The sequence below is a fragment of the Sipha flava genome, unplaced genomic scaffold, assembly GCF_003268045.1.
Source record: "Sipha flava isolate LNK unplaced genomic scaffold, YSA_version1 312_pilon_pilon, whole genome shotgun sequence".
Lineage (NCBI taxonomy): Eukaryota > Metazoa > Arthropoda > Insecta > Hemiptera > Aphididae > Sipha > Sipha flava.
The window spans coordinates 128285-150228 of NW_020272992.1; the positions used below are offsets into that span (position 1 = coordinate 128285).

Consider the following 21944-nt stretch of genomic DNA (forward strand, 5'->3'; position numbering starts at 1 on the left):
TGTGTGTGTGTGTGTGTGTGTGTGTGTGCGAAGGAAGAAGAGAGTGAATAATGAGTAAGGGAAAAAAGAAGGCTATGTTATATACTCATACTCTTTAAAACGTTTGAATAATTAATTAAATTTGAATGTACCTTTGTCTTATGATCATGTTTTATTATTATTATTATTAATCAAATTGAAATGTTTAATAAATAAAAATATGGAAGATAGTAATTATAATTCATTTTATAGACAATATTTATGACCTAATGAAATATTAAAAAAATAGTAAGAGTAAACAATACAACAGGAGTAACAGCGATAAAAAAATTCAATCGGAATATTTTCAAGTTAAAAAATTAATTATATATTTCTACAACTGTTAAATAGCAGTACTCGGTGATTCATTGAGAAAATGATTGTACACTAGCAAGCCTTATTTTATGCAAAATGTTAAAATTTAAAGTTATGATCTTAATAAATCTTCAAGAAACCGCCAATCGTAATGTCAGTATGAAATTGGGAATTATAATTAAATTACATTTCTTCGCTGAGTTATTACTTCTAAACTAATTTTCTGAAAAATATTTTCTCTCAGATTTGTTTCCGCTAAAATTCATTACGTACTTCCTTCGCTAAGCTTAAAATAATAAAATTATTCAAAGATGCAAGTTAATGTAATAAAAATGTCATTATAAGCAGTTTATTATTTTTATTCCACTCTCAGCCATTTTATAGTAGTACAAATAAAGCTTACTTTTTGTGAAGCTAGTTAGAATCGCTTGCAATTCTGGTATAGTTAATAGTTTTATTCATTTTTTTTAATGTTATACTAAAAGTACTAAAGTAAAATGTGTTGAACATCCAAAAAGTTCAACACCAATAAAACATTGACTCTAAAATTCATTGAAATAATTGAAATCTTTGACGGTGGTAAATTTCATTCAACCAAAATACTGTTTAAACTGCAACATAAATTCAGAGAAGTGTGTTTGATGTAGATATTTGAAAACAAGAATCTAATAATTCGAATTTTACTTCTATATGGTATTTGTGCATCATTAAATATAAAAAATATGTATTTCTTAAAATTCAATAGCAAAATTCCATAACATAAATGTTCATTTATCAAAGCTGTAAATTTAGTAATTATTATAAAATGTAATTTATTAATTATATAATATATATGTTAAACCTTACAAATAATTATAAACTTACATGTATTTTAATATTTACTAAAAAAAAAACGTTTTGGTAGAGAGGATATTATTAATTACAAGATTTATATTTTATAATTATTACACATAGAGTTATTATAGACATATAACTATCCAATCAATTCTATATTATTTATATAAAGCTTAAGTTTTTTTTAATTGAAAATATTTTCTTTGCCTTTTAAATAAAATCAGTAATATTTGACGAACATTTATATTTATTAAAAATTTTTTTTTTTAAAAAATTGATGCGGGCTGTTTTTATTTTTACATATTTTATAATATGCATTAATACTTATAAAATATATTAATTATAGAACAAATCGAATAATAATTGAAACGAGACTTTTAATTGATTAGTCAAACTTATAAATTTAAGTGAATAAAATAACCTTTTTGTAAATGTCACACGTTAAATACATTTACTAGATAGTTTCAAAAAATCTGTTTTATAATATAAAGCTATCAAATAATTGAACTTAATCCTAAATTAGCCCTGTATAATGATTTGAATACCAAATTGTAGAAATTTTGTTAGATATATCTTAATATTGTTTTAAATTTACGCTTTTGAACAGTAAAAAATGTATTAGATTTACGCCATTATTTTAAACTTTAATATAATCACAAACTATAAATATTATTCAAAAACACATAACTAAGCAATTATAACTTAGGTACGTACGTTTAATGAAAAGTCTAAGAGTATTAAAAATAATTTTCAAGGGCGTCGATAAAATTAATTAATTTCTTGTCTTATATGAAACTTTATAATTGGGTCCTTATGTTTGAACTCACCACCAACACTATAACTACAGAAGTATATACCATTATTTTGACTCGAATTCCAGAAATAAAATATAAATTATTGATATTCGAAGAGGTATTTGCGATTGAGTATATACCCTACGGGTCGCGAAATAAAATCGTAATATAATATACAAATGCACAATTTATAAGGATGCAAAAGTATACGGGAATCACCTATTCCATTACATTCCTCAAATTTCAAGACTATAAATAGCCTATATTCATATCAATATTTTATTCTGATATTTGAAAAACAAATACATTTTTAATATAAACTTGTACTCTAATATACTATTATAGTTATATAAAAAATACATTATCTTTTAAATTAATTTTTTATCAAATGCTTACAACATTTGTAATACTATTGCCGGTATCAGTAAATAAATTTTATTTTTTAAAAAATCTATCATTATTTGTACTTTCTGGTTGGTATTCAATTGTTTACCCTTATATACGTGTAATATTTGTAATGATTACTAATAATAAAAATAAGATAAAACCAAACATAACATTGTATCCTTAATCGGACGCATTTAATTTAATGATATTATGTGATTCGGTGATGTGATAAAAATTAATAGATAGAAAAAAATTATAAATAAATATCAAAATGTTTAACGAAATTGATGTGAATGGCTAAGCAAATACGAAAGTAGTGCACTAATACGACATGCTAAACATCTGTATTCAATTGTTTTCACCTGTTTAGATAACAATTTTAATGAAACGTATCAGCAATAAAACCACAATTTAATATTGCATTAAATATATAAAATATACAAGATAGTACAAGTACGCTTTTGCCATAATTAAGATTCAAATTGAACCAAAAAATGGTAATGTTCAGCGTAAATAAAAATAATGTTGTTTTGACGATTTAACGAAGAGAAATATGTACGTCGGAATGGCTACGATAATCGATGTACTTAAGAAACATAATTTCCGGGCCGTGCCCAAACTTGCAACTCATTTCAAGTTAGACACGTACAAAGTAAGTGAGAGAATTCATTTGCACGAATTTAACAAATCTACTCGGAGAGGTTCCAGTTAGATTACGGATAAACGATTCGATGGTGTTTGACAATTATTTTACTGCTCTGTATATACACATTTAACTGCGATCAGAAGGTCGTGTATTCTATGGCAGACTCGATAAGGCTGATTCCGTGTTTATTTCCAAATAACACGAAGTCGCTATAATTTGATCGGTCAAAAGTATGGTTTATAACTAACATTTACGGTAGTTTTACGAATACTAGTAATAACAATTATAATAATCCAGTCAGTCTAGGTACCCGTTATAATTCTCATTAATATTAACAGTATTAATTGTATTCATTGATGAAAACCCTACGTCAGTAACAAGTAACTTACCAATTTAAAAATGAAAGTTAAAACATTTAACAATAATAATAAACTGTTAACACTGAATATAAATTTTAAATTGAATACAGCTTATGGAAATTATGCTGAAATTCAAGTGCGATATTACGAAGCGGACCATTTTACGAGTATATATTTGAAAGTTGTACTTGGAAGTGCGTATTGGAAATGGAGATTTCACTTTGCATGCTATTAATCTCTTTTAATTATGTTATAATTTCTACAGTCCAATGCTATTATTTTACAAATTGTACTTCTCTAATTAAATTGTTAAACTATATATTTTATACTTTACATTTTAGTTCTTCGGTTAAATCGATAATATAACTCGTAAGATAAGAGGATCATTACTAAGAGGATATAATGTTCGTCTTTGATAATTGTTATGTTTTTTAAAAACATTCTTCTGCTAAAAGCATGGAAACTTACTATAAAGAATTTTTAAATAACTTTTTACAAGTTGTAAAAATCGAAAGTACTCTGTACATTTAATAAATAAAACTACATTAATATTTTAAACTTAAGAACGCTTATCCATTAGTAACAAATATTTTATTGACTTAAACATTTTTAAGAATGCAATAAAAAAAAAATAGACCATTTTAAATAGAAATTTCGGTTAAATATTAAAATTAGGTCGATAATAGAACATTAACGAAGATCACTTTATTAAAATGTTAATAACGAAAACAAAAACAAAAACAATAATTTGTTTTTTATAGTTACATCTAAAGAAGATAAAACAGTTAACAATATTTCTAAAAAGAACTTCAATGAACATTTATTATTTTCCACTTAAAATATTTCAAAATCAATAAACCAGTCACATTTTTAAAACATTGTTGATAGCAAGACAATTTAAGATCATATTAAATCCAAATACTTATTATAATGTCGTGATTATCAATAATATGTCATATGCATTTTTCTTGTTCTTCCTAATTATCAGTAAAATAAAATGTATAACTACACAATACCTCACAAAGTAACATACTCGTATATTATATGATTTATATTTAAATAATCTAAACAATATACACTTTAATCCAACTAAACAAAAAATTATCATATTTTTTTAACTTTTATAAATCTCTAACTACTCGATTACAACAGTTATAAAAAGTACAAACTTAAATAGTACATTAATTTTACACAACTACTAACTTATTCGACACATGAATAAATCATAATTTAAATGACAAATATATTTCATGATGACATTGTATTTAATATAGGCTCTAAACCATATGTATTTCAAATTCATCATCGTTTTACTGTCATATAATAATGTGCGCTGATGATGATAAGTTGTGGTTATGGATCTCCAACGGCCTTAGCAATAGAGGGGGAGGTGGTAAAGAATAATTAGTTTAATCCTGAAAATGGACGTTTCGATAACACAGGGACAAACAAAGATATACCATCGTTAATACCGTATTGTCATTGTCTGTTTCTAAACTGCATACACAAAATAAACCGTAGTGCCATTATTGACAATTAGGAAACGCCAAGTTAGGTATTCTGTATTAAAAAATAATTGTATGTCGCAATACCATGTTTAACCACACTCGAAATTTGTCACTGAAAAGTCAAAACCCAAGGATCTGCTACGTATTTTCCACAAAACAATAAATTCCTGACGTCAAAGGGGTTTATCGGTTCCATAGATTTAATATCGATTCCATCGACCAGCATTTTATGGACGACTTGTCGAAACTCAAAATTACAACATTTTTATATTATTCAACTTGCCAACATTTTCGAACTATGAACCAAAAAGAATTTGGTTTTTAATTCTTTTCCCAACTTTTTTTTTTTTTTTTTGATAAAGAAGCGTTATTGCCACAAAGATTTATGCTATTTATAAATATATTAATAAAAAGTTATTTTTTCAAAATATATTTTATCGCAATACAATAACTTACACTAGGTAATTATACTGATTCGTTTCTAATTAACTGAACAACTAAATAACACTATAGCATGTTAAGTATAAAAATAAATTACACGTTAAAACTCTTATGATTCATTATCAGCTGTACGGTAGAATTAATATTTTACCACATCAAAGTATAAGTATAGACATATACGATTATTTTGATAGCAGGAAATGTGAGTGTATTCTAAGTATCAAATGTAATGATATAATATAATTTATTTTAATATTAATAAAATACATTCATTCGGATAGGTATTAAATTATTATTATAGATTCAGTAAGTCGTCGTCAACGTTAATGCCATTAATGGTAAATACATAGTTCAAAGAACTTATATATCAAACGTATATTTAAATTTAATCATAATTAGAAAATAAATGATTTAATATAAGTTTTCTAAAGCCAAAAAATTCACAATAGTACAAGAAGTTGTTCTTAAAAATAAGGCATAATCAATATTAACCATTTATGTCAAAATGTATTATAAATAAATTCGAAATGAGTGAAGCTAAATTTGATTATAATGTTGTATTTTTGAAGTAAAGTGTATATTTAAAATAAAGTAATTGTTCAATGGCGGAAAACTGATGCAAAATCAAAAAACAAAGAAGAAATATGTAATAATTAAATTACATACCTAATAATGTAATATAATAAATATTATAATTTCAGTATGTAACAGATAGATAGGAAATTGTCTACAGTATTTATTATTACACAAATAATTTGTCGAACAAATATTTTCATCTCATATTTTAATTAATGTAACAATCTCTCTGGGGAAACATTAGAAGACGACAATAACATCGTGTTCCAAAATTATGCTAATGAATACATTCATCAATCATCGTATTCCTATAATTTCCAATATAAATACTATTTCATTCATCTCCACGTTTGTAGAACCGTTAATGCTGTAGTGTTGTATACTTCCTGCAGTTTAATATCGATTTTAGCCAGAGTCGTAAGATAAATAAGAATAATATTCAAACGATCCCAAATTTAATAGGTGTCATTGAATCGAATCAGTCACACGTAAATCATAAAAAATCTTGGCCAAAGTTCGAAAAGAACATATTAAAATGTGATTTCACAAGCAACAAATTGTAATAGAATGAAAAATATATAAAAGAATTTCCATGGTCGGGTTCGTTTTAATTCAATTACAATTACCATTACAACACGCTCAGGCCACGGTTGGGAACAAAGGGGGTGATTTATTTGGCACAAAGTCGTTTATTTCAGACCCCGTGGCTGTTGTCGCCTGCACAATCGTGCAAATGAAGTTCCGAAAGAAAGCAAATTCCCACACAACGATTTGTTTTGTATTTAAATTTAGACCTGAATTCTGGGTTACAAACAACACTAATGATTATATATATATATATGCAATTTAATGAAAATTAAACTTATGTAAAATATTTGCCATCTACCTATATTTGTATTATACTTCAGAGTATGGAATAAAAATGTAGATTGCCATTAAAAATAAAAAATTAGTACGAAAAAAAAATTAAGTTTTCACTTTTTACCAAAAAATGGTTTAAAATGATTACTTCAAATTATACAAACGTTTACTCATGTTTTGTTGCCTGATATAATAATGAGTGTTTTTAGTTAAATAAAAAAAAATCACCCAGCATATTTTTTGTAATAAATGAGAACACTAACATGCAATATTTGAAAAAAAAATAATCTGACACGTACTTAAAGGGTGATAACTATCAAAATTCAGGTGAATTTCAGTACTACAATTTATATTTTACTTACAATCAATACAGGTACATACTTTTATATTTATGAAATGGTTTTCATAGGTATGTGAATATCGTTAAGTAATAGATACATAATATGTGAAAACATATTTATTTTCAATAAGGAGTACTACAATTTCACATTTCTAAATTGAAAGAAAATATTATGATAATAACTAATGAGAAATAACTCAATGCTAGATTATGTGTCAAAACCAAATGTTGTGAAGATACGGCTGCCGACAAAATTGAAAAATAAAATAAATTAAAAAATTAACTTTAAATTAAAAAAAAAATCACACTGTAATATAATTATGATAATAGCATGAATTGTAATTTTTCATGTACAATGAATATTTTATTGTACTCGAGTATCGAATGGAATATATAAAACCATGGACTTTTTAGTGATCGTGATGGAAGGTTAACACTCTCCAAGTGCCACTGCTACAGTATCGCAAAAGGTAAGGGTACATAATTGAATTTATTATCAATGTATTTACGTATTTCAATTTGTTAGTATAATGTTTCAAAACACTTCAATATTTAATAAAAATGTAAAATTATACCGTCCCTACAGTGTTTGATAAAAATATGTAAGATTTTATAGAATTTTTACGCATAAATATATACGAGTACATATATATATATATATATATTTGGTTTTATAGTTTTTAATTACTTGAGTTTTTGAATAATGTGCACATTTCTATGCTAACTGTAATGCTCTGAATGTTTGTTTATAAAAATATACGCGTCCCTAACGGCGATTTGCTGCTCTGAATAATAATTCTACTCTACATTTTTTGGTCTATCATGGATGGTAATACTTTAAAAAAAAAAAAACAAAGTTATTTGAAGGAATGTTGTACTTGATTATTGCTATCCAAACAATGCATAATAAACAACTAGTAAGAATAAAACAAAAAAAAAAAATTTCATTAAAGACAATATTTGTAATGCTATTATTTCATTATAAATATATATATATCTGAAATTATTAAAAATACATACATAGGAAAACATATTATATATAAATTCATTATAATACGAGTACTTAATGACTTAAACCTATTTAATAATTTAGCAATTATTATGGTAATTAAACATATAAAATCAGATGAATATTAAAGTACATTAAAATATCTATCAGTTGTACAATTAATAATATGCAAGAGAAAATCTGTGTGGAATAAAAATAAATTCATAGTGTAAATTAGATCAAAACTAAGAAAACCATTACAATGATTGGATTTTTTTAATCATAAAGTATACCTTTATCAAGCAGAATGTACTACTTATTTATGAATAACTAGATTTCGAATATTAAACTTCCATGAAAAATTAAAAAAGCATTTAAAAACCAGAAAAATAACACAATACATTTTTATATGTTCATATAATATACCAACATACATACATTTAAAATTTTATTCGAGGCAGAAATATTTTTTAGTACAATTATTTAGAGTGTTTTTTATATTATACTCATTGGTCGATTTATATTTTTTTGAACTATGTATTTTGATTTACTATTGAAACCAATTATTTAAATTTTTTATTATTTATTATAATACAGACTTAGTAAAATAATCTTGCATTGAATTAATAAACATAATTGTGATTTCAAATTACTCTATTTTCTAAAATAAATACGTTTGATAGATGATATTTTACTTCTTTTTTGCAGTTTTTCTTTTTATCAGAAATTACCGGGAAAATTTAAATAAAATCATTTCAAAAAATCATATTTTTCCAATTTTCGATCTAATAAGGAATTTGGTAATTGCAAATTGACTACATAAAATTATTTGCAAAAAAAAAAAAAAGAACCAAACATCAACATTTACAAAAATAAGCGTTTTAGAATATTTCAAACATTAAATGCTTATAAAATGATAAAATGGTTTATGGTTAGCATTCCGTATAGCTTTCAAGCCATAAAATATAAGAAAAAAAAACAATATCGTATAATATAATATATCAATCATCTACATGAAGTATAAAATTATAAAATATAACTAATTAAAAAAATAATATAAACCTTTACCCAAAAAAACTTACTCAAAACTAATAAAAACTTATGATTTATTTTTAAAAATGTCATTAATTTTAATTTTTTTTTTACGCAAAATAACATTTTCTAACAATATAAATTATAAAAATATACGTTAATACAATTTAAAATAAAAATGAATGAAAATATCTTCATTTAATACATCATTTTTTGACCATCAAATCACAATTATTTATAGAGAGTTTACTTATGGCTTGAAATAAAGTATGATATTTTTCCCATCAATGATTTATAGAAACGCTATCAAAGAAATTGTACACAAAAGACGAAAATAACAAAAAATCAATAGTTTGGTTTTCAATAATATTTGTATATAAGTAATTTTTAATAGACAGACTAGTCATAATATAGATATTATTATATAATTTAATGTACATCAACAAATATGATATATTATCTATATATTATTTTTTAAACCAAAATAAGTAAATTTTAGTGTATTAATAATTATTTCTTCTTTAAATTATTTAAAATATGTATAACGAATGTTGTATAAAAAAAATATTGTATAACGGCTATTTTATTTCTTCTTTTATGAATATTATTTTCTTAATTTCCATCAAAGAATTAAATTCCTTGAATCTTTATAAAAGTTGAGCAACATAAACAGGATACTTTTACTTTAAATTTCAGTTTAAATATTATTCACCGTTTCATCGGTTACTTAGTATGAATGTAATGTATTATTTATATACTTTTTTATACATTTTAAAAACTGAAAACAAAATTAAAATTATAATACTGACTTTTAAATGTAAGAATAAATAGATAATACACCAAAGTCATATATTATTGTTATTTAGTAAAAAAAATATTAATATATTTAGGTATATTGATTCATATTATATTAATACTATATTTCATTAAATATCGTACGTTAAATGGATTATAAATATTTTTATATTCTTTTCGATTTAGTAAATGTGTAAGTCATATTGATTTCTAAAACATAAAAATTGTTGTATAAAAGTTTGAGGCGATGACTAAAACTTCGAATGAAAATATAGAGTATTTTAAATACTTTTATCCACAAGGTGTTTCATAATACGTCTTTTTTTTTTTTTTTATATCAGATCATGTTTCTTTTTAAACATAATCTTTATTATCACTACTACATTATCAGACTCATTTTGTGCACACTCATGTATATAGTCAACCAGATAAAATGATCAACAATAAATTTAACACTTACTATTTACTGCTTAAAACCGAAATTAATTAATAAATACACGCCCGTAAATATGCAAGTTCTGCTGTTAATTTCAATACTTAAAAACGCATTAATATCCATTTTATAACAGCTCAATTTTAAAACTAAAAACTATTTATAAACTGAGGAATAAATACGTAAAGAAACATCGAATACTGCAGATATACAGTAAAAGTAAACATTTTAATGTGACGATATTACAATAATTATAATTTGACAATTGTTATCCCGTCAACAGATGTTTCAACGTGTGTCTACTTAAATCTTTAATCGGCTTAAAGTATCAAAAACTTCTTTGGTAAACATGTCTGCGGTCTGAGATCTATTATTATAATTGCACAAAAACATTACCAAATATTTGACTAGCCAATTGTTAAATTGTCATTGTTTTTAATTTTCAATTTGAAAACAACGTTTATTTAACCAATATATTAGTCTGACAGGAATTTTTTCATATCATAAATATTTTTGAAAAGTATTTATAAAAAAAATTAAATAAATAATTAATCAATGATAATTGGTTAAATATTTATGGGGTGGTGTTGGGAAACTCACTGTTGTCTTTTGACGCTAGGGTTAATTAAGCAACAATATGCATTCCAAGATAGGTGATTTTAGAATTTAATCACAAACCAGGGTTCTATGTTACGTATACAGTCCTCTCAAATTCCCAATATAGTCATAGACTAAAGCTGATAAGAGTTAAATAAAATAGGATTCAAAATATTATAATTTAAATAAAGCAACATTTAAAATAGGTGACGAAAATAATATTTTTCTGATGTTTTTATCCATATATTTAAACTAAACAATAATTATCATCTTTATTCAAAATAAGAGTGTTAGAATTTAAAATTAACTATATATTTAGGTTTTAATGAACGTAAAATATATTATATAGAGGCAGTAAATAAATGTTGACATTTTAACGGGCATAAATACAAAATGTTTAAACAGAAACGATTATTTGGTGGTATTACAGTTTTCCCCAAAGGATCAGTGTAGCACGGAAATGGAAATTTACTCTATACGAGTACAGTTATGTTAGTGTCATAAAAACCTCAAGGCAAAAGTTTCCCTGGGGCAAAATTTTCATTATTTTCATTCTTTTTTTTTGTCTTTAGAAATCTACCTTGAAATTCACAAATCCACTCTAACCTTTTGTGGCTTGTTTCTGTTTTTTGACGACTGAAACTTTTTCGCACCGATTTTTCCCTCGTTTCTAATTCTATTGTGCTACACAAGATATCTATTTTGTACCACATAGTAGAATTTACACGATAGCTTAAAATTATATAATCTACTTTGATGTATAATGGACTACACCATTAGGACGGAAATTCTTTTTCTTGTCATAGAGAAAACAAAAAAAGGAACATCTTCTTTCAAGAGAGAAAGATTGAAAAGTTTATTATTTTTACGTTCGATTTCTAAAAATAGTACAAATAAGACTATTTGCTTTACTTCGGGGATTTTATTTCACTTTATATCAATGTTGAAAAAACAATGAAAATATAGCAATATTATATAATAAGTAATAATGTATTATAAACCACAGTTTGCAGAGATTAGTTTTATTTACTAACTTAGTAAAATCTTAGTGTTTTTATTAAAAATATCTATGTTATGTCAAGCACAGCTTAAGCTTGACATCTGGCATATTATATTGTACCTAAAGTTGGTCTGAATAAGAGATCAAAAAAATTAAAATCAAAAAAAAATAAATATCTAGAAACATTTAATTAAAAATAAACTACTACTATAACAATTTTTATATTACCATCATAAATATTAATTTTGTAATGATTATAAAATGGTATTTTTTCAAATTTTAAAAAAATTATAAGAACTTAGGAATAAAACGTAAGTTGTAGATTGATCACTACTTATCAAAATTAACCAGCATCCATCATAATTATATAAATAGACAGGCTTAATTCAAATTACACACTACATAATTTTTAAACCTTAAATTATTGTCATTATTATCCAATATTCTATATTCTATAATTATAGAACATTAATGCAATTTCACTGAATCTAGATGAATAAAACAAACAAAATATTTTAATAGTAGATATACAATAAATTTACAAATCCTCGTTCTAAATTTAATTTTCATACAAAATTCAATAATATAATATTTTATTATAAAATTACAATGAATAAGTACCTAACTATAATTAATAAACAAAAAAATTTTCAGTTAAATAACATTGCTAGACTGTTAACAAATGTGATAAGACAATAATATTAAGCTTTGATTAAAATATCAGGATAGTTAATTCAAATAAGAACTGGAATAAGATATTAGTGGAATCTTCAGTAAATAGTAAGTACCTAAATAATTTCGTGAATACTCTTTGCTCTTTGAACACATTGTATTTGTGGAACTTAACTTGACAGTTCAATAAGAAAAATATTATTAAATACTGTTATGGAAATGTTTTTTGCATATATGTGAATTTAAATGTTGAACGTAGCACCTAGGTAAGAGCTATTACATTATTATTTAAAGCTTTACAATGATTAATCATATTGTAATCAATGCCGGGTTCAGCAGGAGTACAATGGGTACAATGAATCGAGACCTTAAGTTCTAAGAGACCTCAAAAACCAAAATCTAAAATTATAATTGTCTTTATCATTATTATTTTTATTTTTCTTACTCTTTTTTTTACATCTATTCATTGTATTTCAATCAACATAATTTAATAGTTTTAATACTTTTATAAATCGAAATCTCTATACGTGTATTTGAAAGTGGTGCACAAGAACGAAAAAAGAATTTAATTTTATAAAAAAAATTTTTTCTCAAGGATCTCTAATTAGTATAGGACTCTAGCCTTCTAAAACTTAGATCCAGCATTAATTGTAATAATGAGAATTCTTAATTTATTTATTTATTAAATAATGTACATTACTTTTTCTAAAACTGTACACAATAAAAATTCTATATTTCTACTATAAACTTTTAATACATACAATTTCTAAGTCATTTTATTAGACTTCCAAGTTTATCATTCATGTGTCATATAATGTACAATTTTATAAGTAAACTAATCATAATACTCAATATATGTAAAATAACCTAAAAAGAAGTCATAGAATATCACTAATTATTTTGATAAAACATGAATTTTACCTGGTTTTACACACGACATTCCACAGAGCCCATCGCAGAGACAATGTTTTTTTTTACTTTTACAGTCTTCATCGGACGAGCATTTTCTTAAACATGACTGCCCCTAAAAAAATATAATACTTTTTTAATAAATATTCTACGAGAAATAAAATAAATATGAATAGCTTAATACAAGAACTTTTTTTTTCTGTAAAGCTAAAAAGTTGCAATTAAATGTATTAAATACCTAAATTATTTACTTGGTTATTTAACATCAGATTAATAAATAGTTTTTAACAAAAATCGTATACTCAATGTTAAAATAAGGTGGTATCATTTTGAAATCAGAGATAGATTTAATTACTTAATATAATCAATAAAGTAATATGATTTAAAAGTATTAAAAAACGCCTATGTAGGTATTTTCGATTATTTGTGTTATTATTGGGCGAACGGAGAATTAAGAAAAGTGTATTATAAATAACTGTAATAAATCTTTTTTTTTATAACTTTTATTGATAAAACAAACAATCTGTAATTGCATATTACAATAAGTCTGTAAGTGGAAAATAATACAACGACCTGGACACACATGAATAAAAGCAGCCTCCCGATGGCGACAATCTATAACTTGAACAGTTTAGATATTTGATTGAATTGACTCAGGATTTAATTAATGTACATTTAAATCTCTACACCATTTCCTTTAGAGTCTTCGAGATAGATTGCTTGGGATGGTATCGGAATTGAAAGCAGATATCAAAGGATTTTTATGATTCGCCAGACGAGAACGGAATCGTTTGTAGAGGATTTCGGTCATTTCTTGAACTATGTTAATTTATAAGTTTGTGTCTAAGGTATGGTTTGAGATATAAGCTGGTGAGTTTGTGATAGTACAATAAGGTATAGATTGGAAGTTTTGAATTTTATTTGTGTTTGGCTTTTAAGCTGCTCCCCAAAGTTGGAAGCTTTAAGTCCAAATTGGCATCAAGGGAGTTTTATAAAAAATAATTTTTATTTTTAAGCTAAGATTTGAGTGATTACCAAGTAGGTAATAGAGGGATTTCCGCCTCAAGTTTAAAAGGATTCATTTATTTTTTATGTTTTTTATGTGGTATGCCCAGGTTAGCCGTTGGTCTAAAATTAGTCCTAAGTAGCGAGAGTTAGAGGATTTCGGTATGTTTTTATTATTTAATGAGACATATGGGACTATTCCTCATTTAATGTCAACGTCAAGTGATGATATCTTTCGTGGTTTATTTTTACTTTCTATTTGGAGTAACATGATGACATGAAGTTTAAGTGATTTTGTAGATTATAGGCCACAATATTTGGATGTTTATTTTGTGAGTAGATTATTTTATCGTCTGCGAAATTCACCACGGAGGTGTGTGAATATGTCGGTTGATCAGCTAAGTATAGATTATTAGAATAGGGTATGATATGGCGCCTTGTGGGACACCTTCTGCTATTGGGGTAATATTCGAGACTTCAAATCCTACCTTTGATATAAAATTGAGGTTTTCAAGGAATGATTTGAAAATAAATAATTAAATATCTGAGGTCAGTTTTTTTTCAATTTATGCAATAAACCAGAATGCCAAACCTTGTCGAACACTTGGGATACGTCGAGAAGGATTGCTGAACAGTATTCTTTTTTTTTTTTAAAGAACCTAGATATGGCGTCAGTTATTTGGTGTATAGTTGAGTCGTTCTTATGAAAACCAAAGTGGGTTTGTGGCATAATAGATACATTATTAATGTAGAGAGAGATTCATATTAAAATACATTTTTCATAAAGTTTAGAGGAGAGAGGCAGTAGATTGATTTTTAACGTTCAGGTCGCCCCCCCCCCACTATGAAATAGTGGCCTAAAGAGTTAAAAAAATATTCGTATTGTAACAAAGTGATTTTATGTTTAAGTGAGTAGTAAAACATTCTGATGGTGATAGGTGTATAGTTAAGCTTTGTAATTAAAATTGCAGCTTGAAAGTACCTTTAATTTACACTAGGACAGAGTGTGTATAAGAGAGAAGATTTAATGATGATCACGGCATCAGCGTGGACAATATTGTCATGATGGTTTGAGATCATTATATTGTACCTTGGTATCGAAAATTTGGTATGTGTTGTAAAATGAGTTTCCGAAATCAAGGCTAGATCAATTCTTTTTTCATTTAGTGCCATAATGAGTTCATTTCTATGGTTAGATAAGCCATTGGCGTTCCACATGAGAATGGCAAGAGACTGGAAAGGAAAGTTAGATAGTTAGATAGTTAGATAGCATTTTGATTAAAAAGTCGATCTAGAACTGTAGTGAGGATAGATAATAGTTTGTTTATGAGAGATTTGAATTCATTCGTGAAGTTTGAAGCGTCGTTTATAGAGTTATTTGTATATTGAGTTGCGTTATTGGGATAGATGGCCTGCGTGTAAGATTGAAAAGGTTTTGCCGATGAATCAGTTTTGAGGTTCGACTGTTGGGCGGCTTCACAATTAGTATTAATGTCATGATTTAAATTATTAGCAAATGTATTATTATTATTATTATTATAATGTTTACTATTTTAGTTTGAGTCTGGCTTCCGATGTTGTTGTAGCTTTTTATATGTTTGAAAACCTTTGTAATTTTCCGGATGGTTCCCCATGCAGAGAGTACACTTGGTTGGCGAATCCCTGATTTTAATGCAGTGGGTGTTCTTCTCCGCAACGGACACATCTTGGGGAGTAGAAACAATATCTTTTTGAATGACCGTAATCCTGGCAGTTCAGACATTGTATAATATCTCTACGTTTGTGCGGTTCCCCGATTTTCACTTTAGTGTGAAGTAGCGAAGTTACATTGTATGAATTTGAGTTAATAGATGCCCGCTTGCGATCGACAAAACTTATTGGTAGGTTGCTTTTTGTAGTTTTTTGAAGAATATTTGTAACTTGGCTTACCGAAAATCTACTTTCTTCTTTGGCGATTCCGATCCCTACTCTTGGAGTATACGGATGTATATAACGGACCGGACTACTACGCGGAACGCTTTGTCTTCTTGTGATTGATACGTATGATATTGTGCATTACTTTCTTTTAAGAAGTTTCACGGCAGTGTTCTAGTTTGGCTGTTTAGATTTTTAAGTTATTTGATGAAGATTTGAATACTAAATTTTTAGATCCGATAAAGTTAACTAATTCGAGACGAAATCCAACAGTATGAAATTCTGCGAACTATTATTGGAGAGAGGAATTTTTGTTTAATATTTCGAAAATCGTATGGATCTTCAGTAATATTAGTGTCGTTTACTTGCGAGTTATTATCATTATCTGAGGGATTGTGTTCATTATTCATTTTGGCGTCGTTTATTGCTAGAAGGAAAATTTATTAACTGTTGCAAACATTTTCTTAGACCCAGGAGAGTCTGTCGATGAATAGTTACTTTTGGCGTTGTTTTTTAATTTAGGAAATATAAATTTTACCTTATCTGTTTCAGCGGTTGAAGTAAAGACATAATTTGTTGCACTCTGTAGACGATTTCCAAGAGTTTTATTTGGAGATTATTGATTGTTTTATTGATTTGGGAGATGTTGAACGTGTCGATTTCATTTTAAAATAAAATTTATTTGAAGATAAGGTCGATAATGCGCAGCCGCCGGCTATTATCATCCCGATAGACTTGTTGTATATATAATTGGTTGATTAATTAACATTTTTAGTTAATTTGAATTTAACAAGGAATTTAAGTTAGATTTACCTAGGCGAGTGCTTAAGTGTGTGTATTTTTCCCTGTTATAACTATATAAAATAAAATAAATTATATTTATATTAGACGTATTAGGTATATAAAACCAGGGGGAAGAGATTTATAACGTGTGCGTGTTGGATTACGTTCGGTTCTCGAGTATAATAAATCTAATAATGAACTAAAACCAGAGGTATTCAAACTGTACATCAGCTTCTCGTGACATTGCGGGTGCTGGAGAAGGAAACCCCTTTAAAGAACTGGAAACTAAAATTAATGCAATACAATCAACATATGTGTGAATATAAATATAGCTTGTAATCATTTGAGCGATTATTGAAACGATAACAAAACATACGTGATCATTAATTTATTTACAGTTTTATTTCATCAGACTTAAGTCATTATTATTATCACCTGTATTTTATCCGTCAAATATCATCGTTAAATGATCAATATGTTAAATTTTCCGGTGTTAATCACGAATTGTGTTCGTATATTGGCTACAATTGTGTACAAAAATGATCATTTTATTGTATTAATTAAGTTTAAATTTTTTTTTTATATTTCATTAAATAAGTATTATTATAGATAAAATTTTGAACAGACCTACACGAAATAATCTGAAATTCGGTAGTTTAGTTATTAAACTATTTTATATAAACTTATTTAACCTTCCTTAATTAATTCTATTGCATAAAATGCTAAGTTTTTAATTGGATTCTCAATAGTTAATATAATTAATGATCCCTTTAGGTCTAATATAATAACTCAACGATGTGGGAAAAGCATTATTTATATTCTGATTACGGAATATATAATGTAATAACTTCTAATATTTTTTGTTTTTATAAGATTATTCCATAAAGTTATTAATGGAGTAAAATTTATATTTTATAAATTAAGTTAAACACCCATTCATCTAAAAATGTTACACTATACGTATGATACGAATACAACAAATAATTTACGACAGTAAACATTGAATTTTTCGAGAAAAAAAAATATTTCTTCTATAGGAAAACCTGAAAATACATAAAATGAAAATCTTAAAACCTGATTACAAAATGAAGTTTACATTTATTTTGAATTGCAAATTTTTTTAATAAAAATAATATTAAGAGTTATAAAATAAAAACCTAATGGTATAAATTAGTAATTTGTTATTCTTGATTTTTTTCATTGTTTTAAAATAAATTAATAACAACATCTTGGAAATAAAAGAATTGGATACTATAAATAATTTAAATAATTAAACGGATAACAGTTATTTAGAAGTTAAATTATTTTATATATATATTTATACATGTATATATGTATGCATATTATTTATTATTTAAATTATGCAATGATACTTTAAAAGTTTAAAAAGACAAACATTAGGGGTTTATGATTGTTTTTAAACAATAATAAGTTATTATTTTTGAAAATGTCATGCTTAGTATGGTTTAACTATAATTTAAATACTAAATTAAGCTATTAAACACAAAATTTCTAATTTTATTAAAATAAACATGAAATGATGAATGGCAAATAAATCATTATTTATAAATTTGTTTTTAATCTTTTTTTTAAGCTTGTAAAACCCATGGAAAATTATAAAATAATTTCTATGGGTATCTCATAATATTATCATAATTTCTGATCGAAAATTTCAATATGAGACCCAACCTTAACATTTTATCGGAAAAAAAGGAACATCATTGCAAACCAATATAAAATATTTACTCAATTTGTATGTTATTTGGTCCCAAAAAAGATCAGACAGTAATGTAATTGTTAAAATGTTAAAAGTAAAATAAAACATAATATACGATATGCCTACGCCTATGCGTTCCCACCGTGAGTGGGGGAGGGGGAGGATAATTTCTTAGGTAAGGTGAATTTTCATTATTATTATTTTTTAATCATAGATTTGTACAGTGTATTGATGAGTAACGACTGACTTGTATTTTAATTCTTGATCAAAATTAAATCAAGTAAATCAAGTATTCTAAATTTTCTTCAAAAATTAAAAAAATAATATTAGAAATTCATATTTTTCATAATTTGATGTCATTAATAGAATCGTCTTAACGGCTTAACAATAATATTTAATAAATATTATTTACTATTTAGTTATTTCCTTGTATGTTATTATTTTTTATCGAAAATTAATAATTTTAAACATTAAACAATATTAAAAATTGTAGTAACAAATATTTTATTAAACTGTTTAAAATTACAGAAATAATGTCCAAAATATTAATGATGTTGAATTTCTTTAGCCAACGTAAATTAATATAATGTTTTCGATGTTATAAAAACATAACTTAACTAACCATGAATGAAGCTTGCTCTTCGTTTCTGGGACATTCAGATGATGGCAATTTTCTTGGATTCTTGTACGCTCGATCGTCGTCATCTACTTTATCGTCTTCGTCCGTATCTTCATCGATGTCGTCTACATCGTCAAAGTAATATTGCACCGTTGTGCCATTATACGGCGAGTAGCTTTGGTATGATCTTTTTGCCATTTCGTTTGATGACATATCTATTAATTTATATAACAAATTTGGGTTAGGAAAAAATATAATATTTTTATTACAAAATGAATAACTTTGGTATGCTATACTTCATAAATAGACTAAAAACTGAAGAGCCTTTTTACGCATTGATGAATTAATTAAAATAGTTCTTATTATTTGATTGTCTTATCTTAAAACAATTAAAATAATTCACTTAGCCTTCACAGGGATAAACCGCGCTATTTTAACTACCTATTGAAATTAATTTTGACGAAACAACATTGTTTTGTAAATTTAGTATAATATTAACTCTTAGGTTTGAGTAAAAAATGTATTTATGTGTTCAAGTATTTTCAAATTCAAGTTTTACGTGAACAATTCTTAGTATATTAGTTTTTTTTTTTTTTAATATTTTAACAATTTTTTATTATTACGTTTTTCAGTAAACGTGAATGATAGATCTGTAATTAAATACAATTTATTTGATAGTATGATTAAATATATTTATACAATTAAAACAGTTATAATAAAATAAAAGGTTATTGTTATTAGTTTATCACCTCTTTCAGAATTTAAATTAAAATGTATGTATAATTTTAAATTTTTAAAAAAAATATAACACACAAAGACATTACTCTCACATAAAATTGTTACATTATCGTTTTATAAATTACGGTATGTGTACGAACTGTTATAACACAATAACAATAGTTGTTGTGTATAATTCTTATTGTAATAATTTGTCATACGAAAAGCAATAATAATTTTAATAATTATTATTGGATGAAAATAAATGTACTTTATTGTATAAAAAGAACGTGTTCGAGTAAAATTTAACGCAGTAAATCATACTTACACTAAATTTATCAAATTGATTATGTTTAGCATTTTTAATTTAATTACTATGTATGTAGGATAATTTTTTGTATGAGAAACGAATACAATTTATAAGTTCTTCTGCAGGGTACATTTTGAGCTTAAAACGATTAACATTCCATATATAAAATATATTTTAGGAGTTTCGAGTGAAATATTATTAATAATTACATACTATCGATTGATTTATTTAATTTCTAATAAAAAATGTAATTTGTAAATCGAAATTAAATTTAAAATCTTCTTCTGTATATATAAAACAGTAAGCTGATTGACTGCTATCAACGCACAACTCAAACCATTGGACGGATTTGGCTGAAATTTGGCATACAGATAGCTATTATGATGTAGACGTGCGCTAAGAAAAGATTTTTCGAAATTTTGAATTTAAAGGGTTGAAATCGGTTTAATATTTTTTGACCAGGTCGATAACTGCGCTATTGAAAATGAATTATATTAAATAAAACTATTAAAAAATTATTAAAAAACTATTAAAAAACTATTTAAAAACTATTAATTTTATTTTTGGTAGTAAATGACGGGTATTGCATAAATATTAAACAAAAAGATCCCGCAACAGGTGCCAAAACAAATAAGAATGTTAGTTCAAAAAATTATTATGCATATCGGTTGATGATTAGACGCAAAAACATTTATTTTGAACCTTTAGTGCTAAAATTTATTGTGAACAAAGCTTCTGCCGCCAAAAGCTATAACTTATCGAATAGGTTATGATAATAATCATTATCTTAAAAACTAAATTAATATATATAAAATATTATTTCAAAAATCTTAATTAATTTAAATTTCAATAGATTTAACAAAATTTAATCTTGACAGGTTACATACATTTATATACTTAAACCCGACAACAATGGGTAATTCAGCTAGTTTTATTATAAAAGAATATTAAATCAAAAATTTTTTTTTTATTTAAATACAATCCATAAGATATACTCATAAGGTATTCGTAGCTAAACCAAGTTATAATAATTTTATACCATCTACTTATGAGCTCATTTCAGGATATAAAACAGTCCACCCACATGTATATCTTGAATCAAATGCAACACTCGTCGTCAACACTACACACCAAACTTAATGAAATAAAATCAACAATCCTCCCATGGTCAACCTTACCATTATACAGACATCAAGAAGTAATCTTAAATTGACTCCGAGTAGGACACACATGACTGACTCACAGATATTCATGACCCGAACGGAACTTGACTTATGCTCCACATGTGGTAAAGACCTTACAGTCAAACACATTATCTGCCACTGCCAAATCTACACCGATATCCGATCTAATCTCCGAATTTCCGACGGCCTC

At 25.6% G+C, this 21944-nt stretch overlaps 1 protein-coding gene across 5 annotated transcripts in view; it reads right to left on the reverse strand.

Moving 5' to 3' along the window:
• LOC112686505 (sushi, von Willebrand factor type A, EGF and pentraxin domain-containing protein 1) overlaps nucleotides 1-21944 on the reverse strand; it is a 77313-nt gene that overhangs the window by 48855 nt on the left and 6514 nt on the right. For all 5 annotated transcript variants that reach the window (XM_025558792.1, XM_025558793.1, XM_025558794.1 and 2 more), the window contains exons 2-3: nucleotides 19547-19758; nucleotides 13518-13620 (exon numbers count right to left, since the gene is read on the reverse strand). In XM_025558792.1, coding sequence (XP_025414577.1) covers nucleotides 13518-13620; nucleotides 19547-19758 — 315 coding nt within the window. The remainder of the gene's footprint in view (nucleotides 1-13517; nucleotides 13621-19546; nucleotides 19759-21944) is intronic.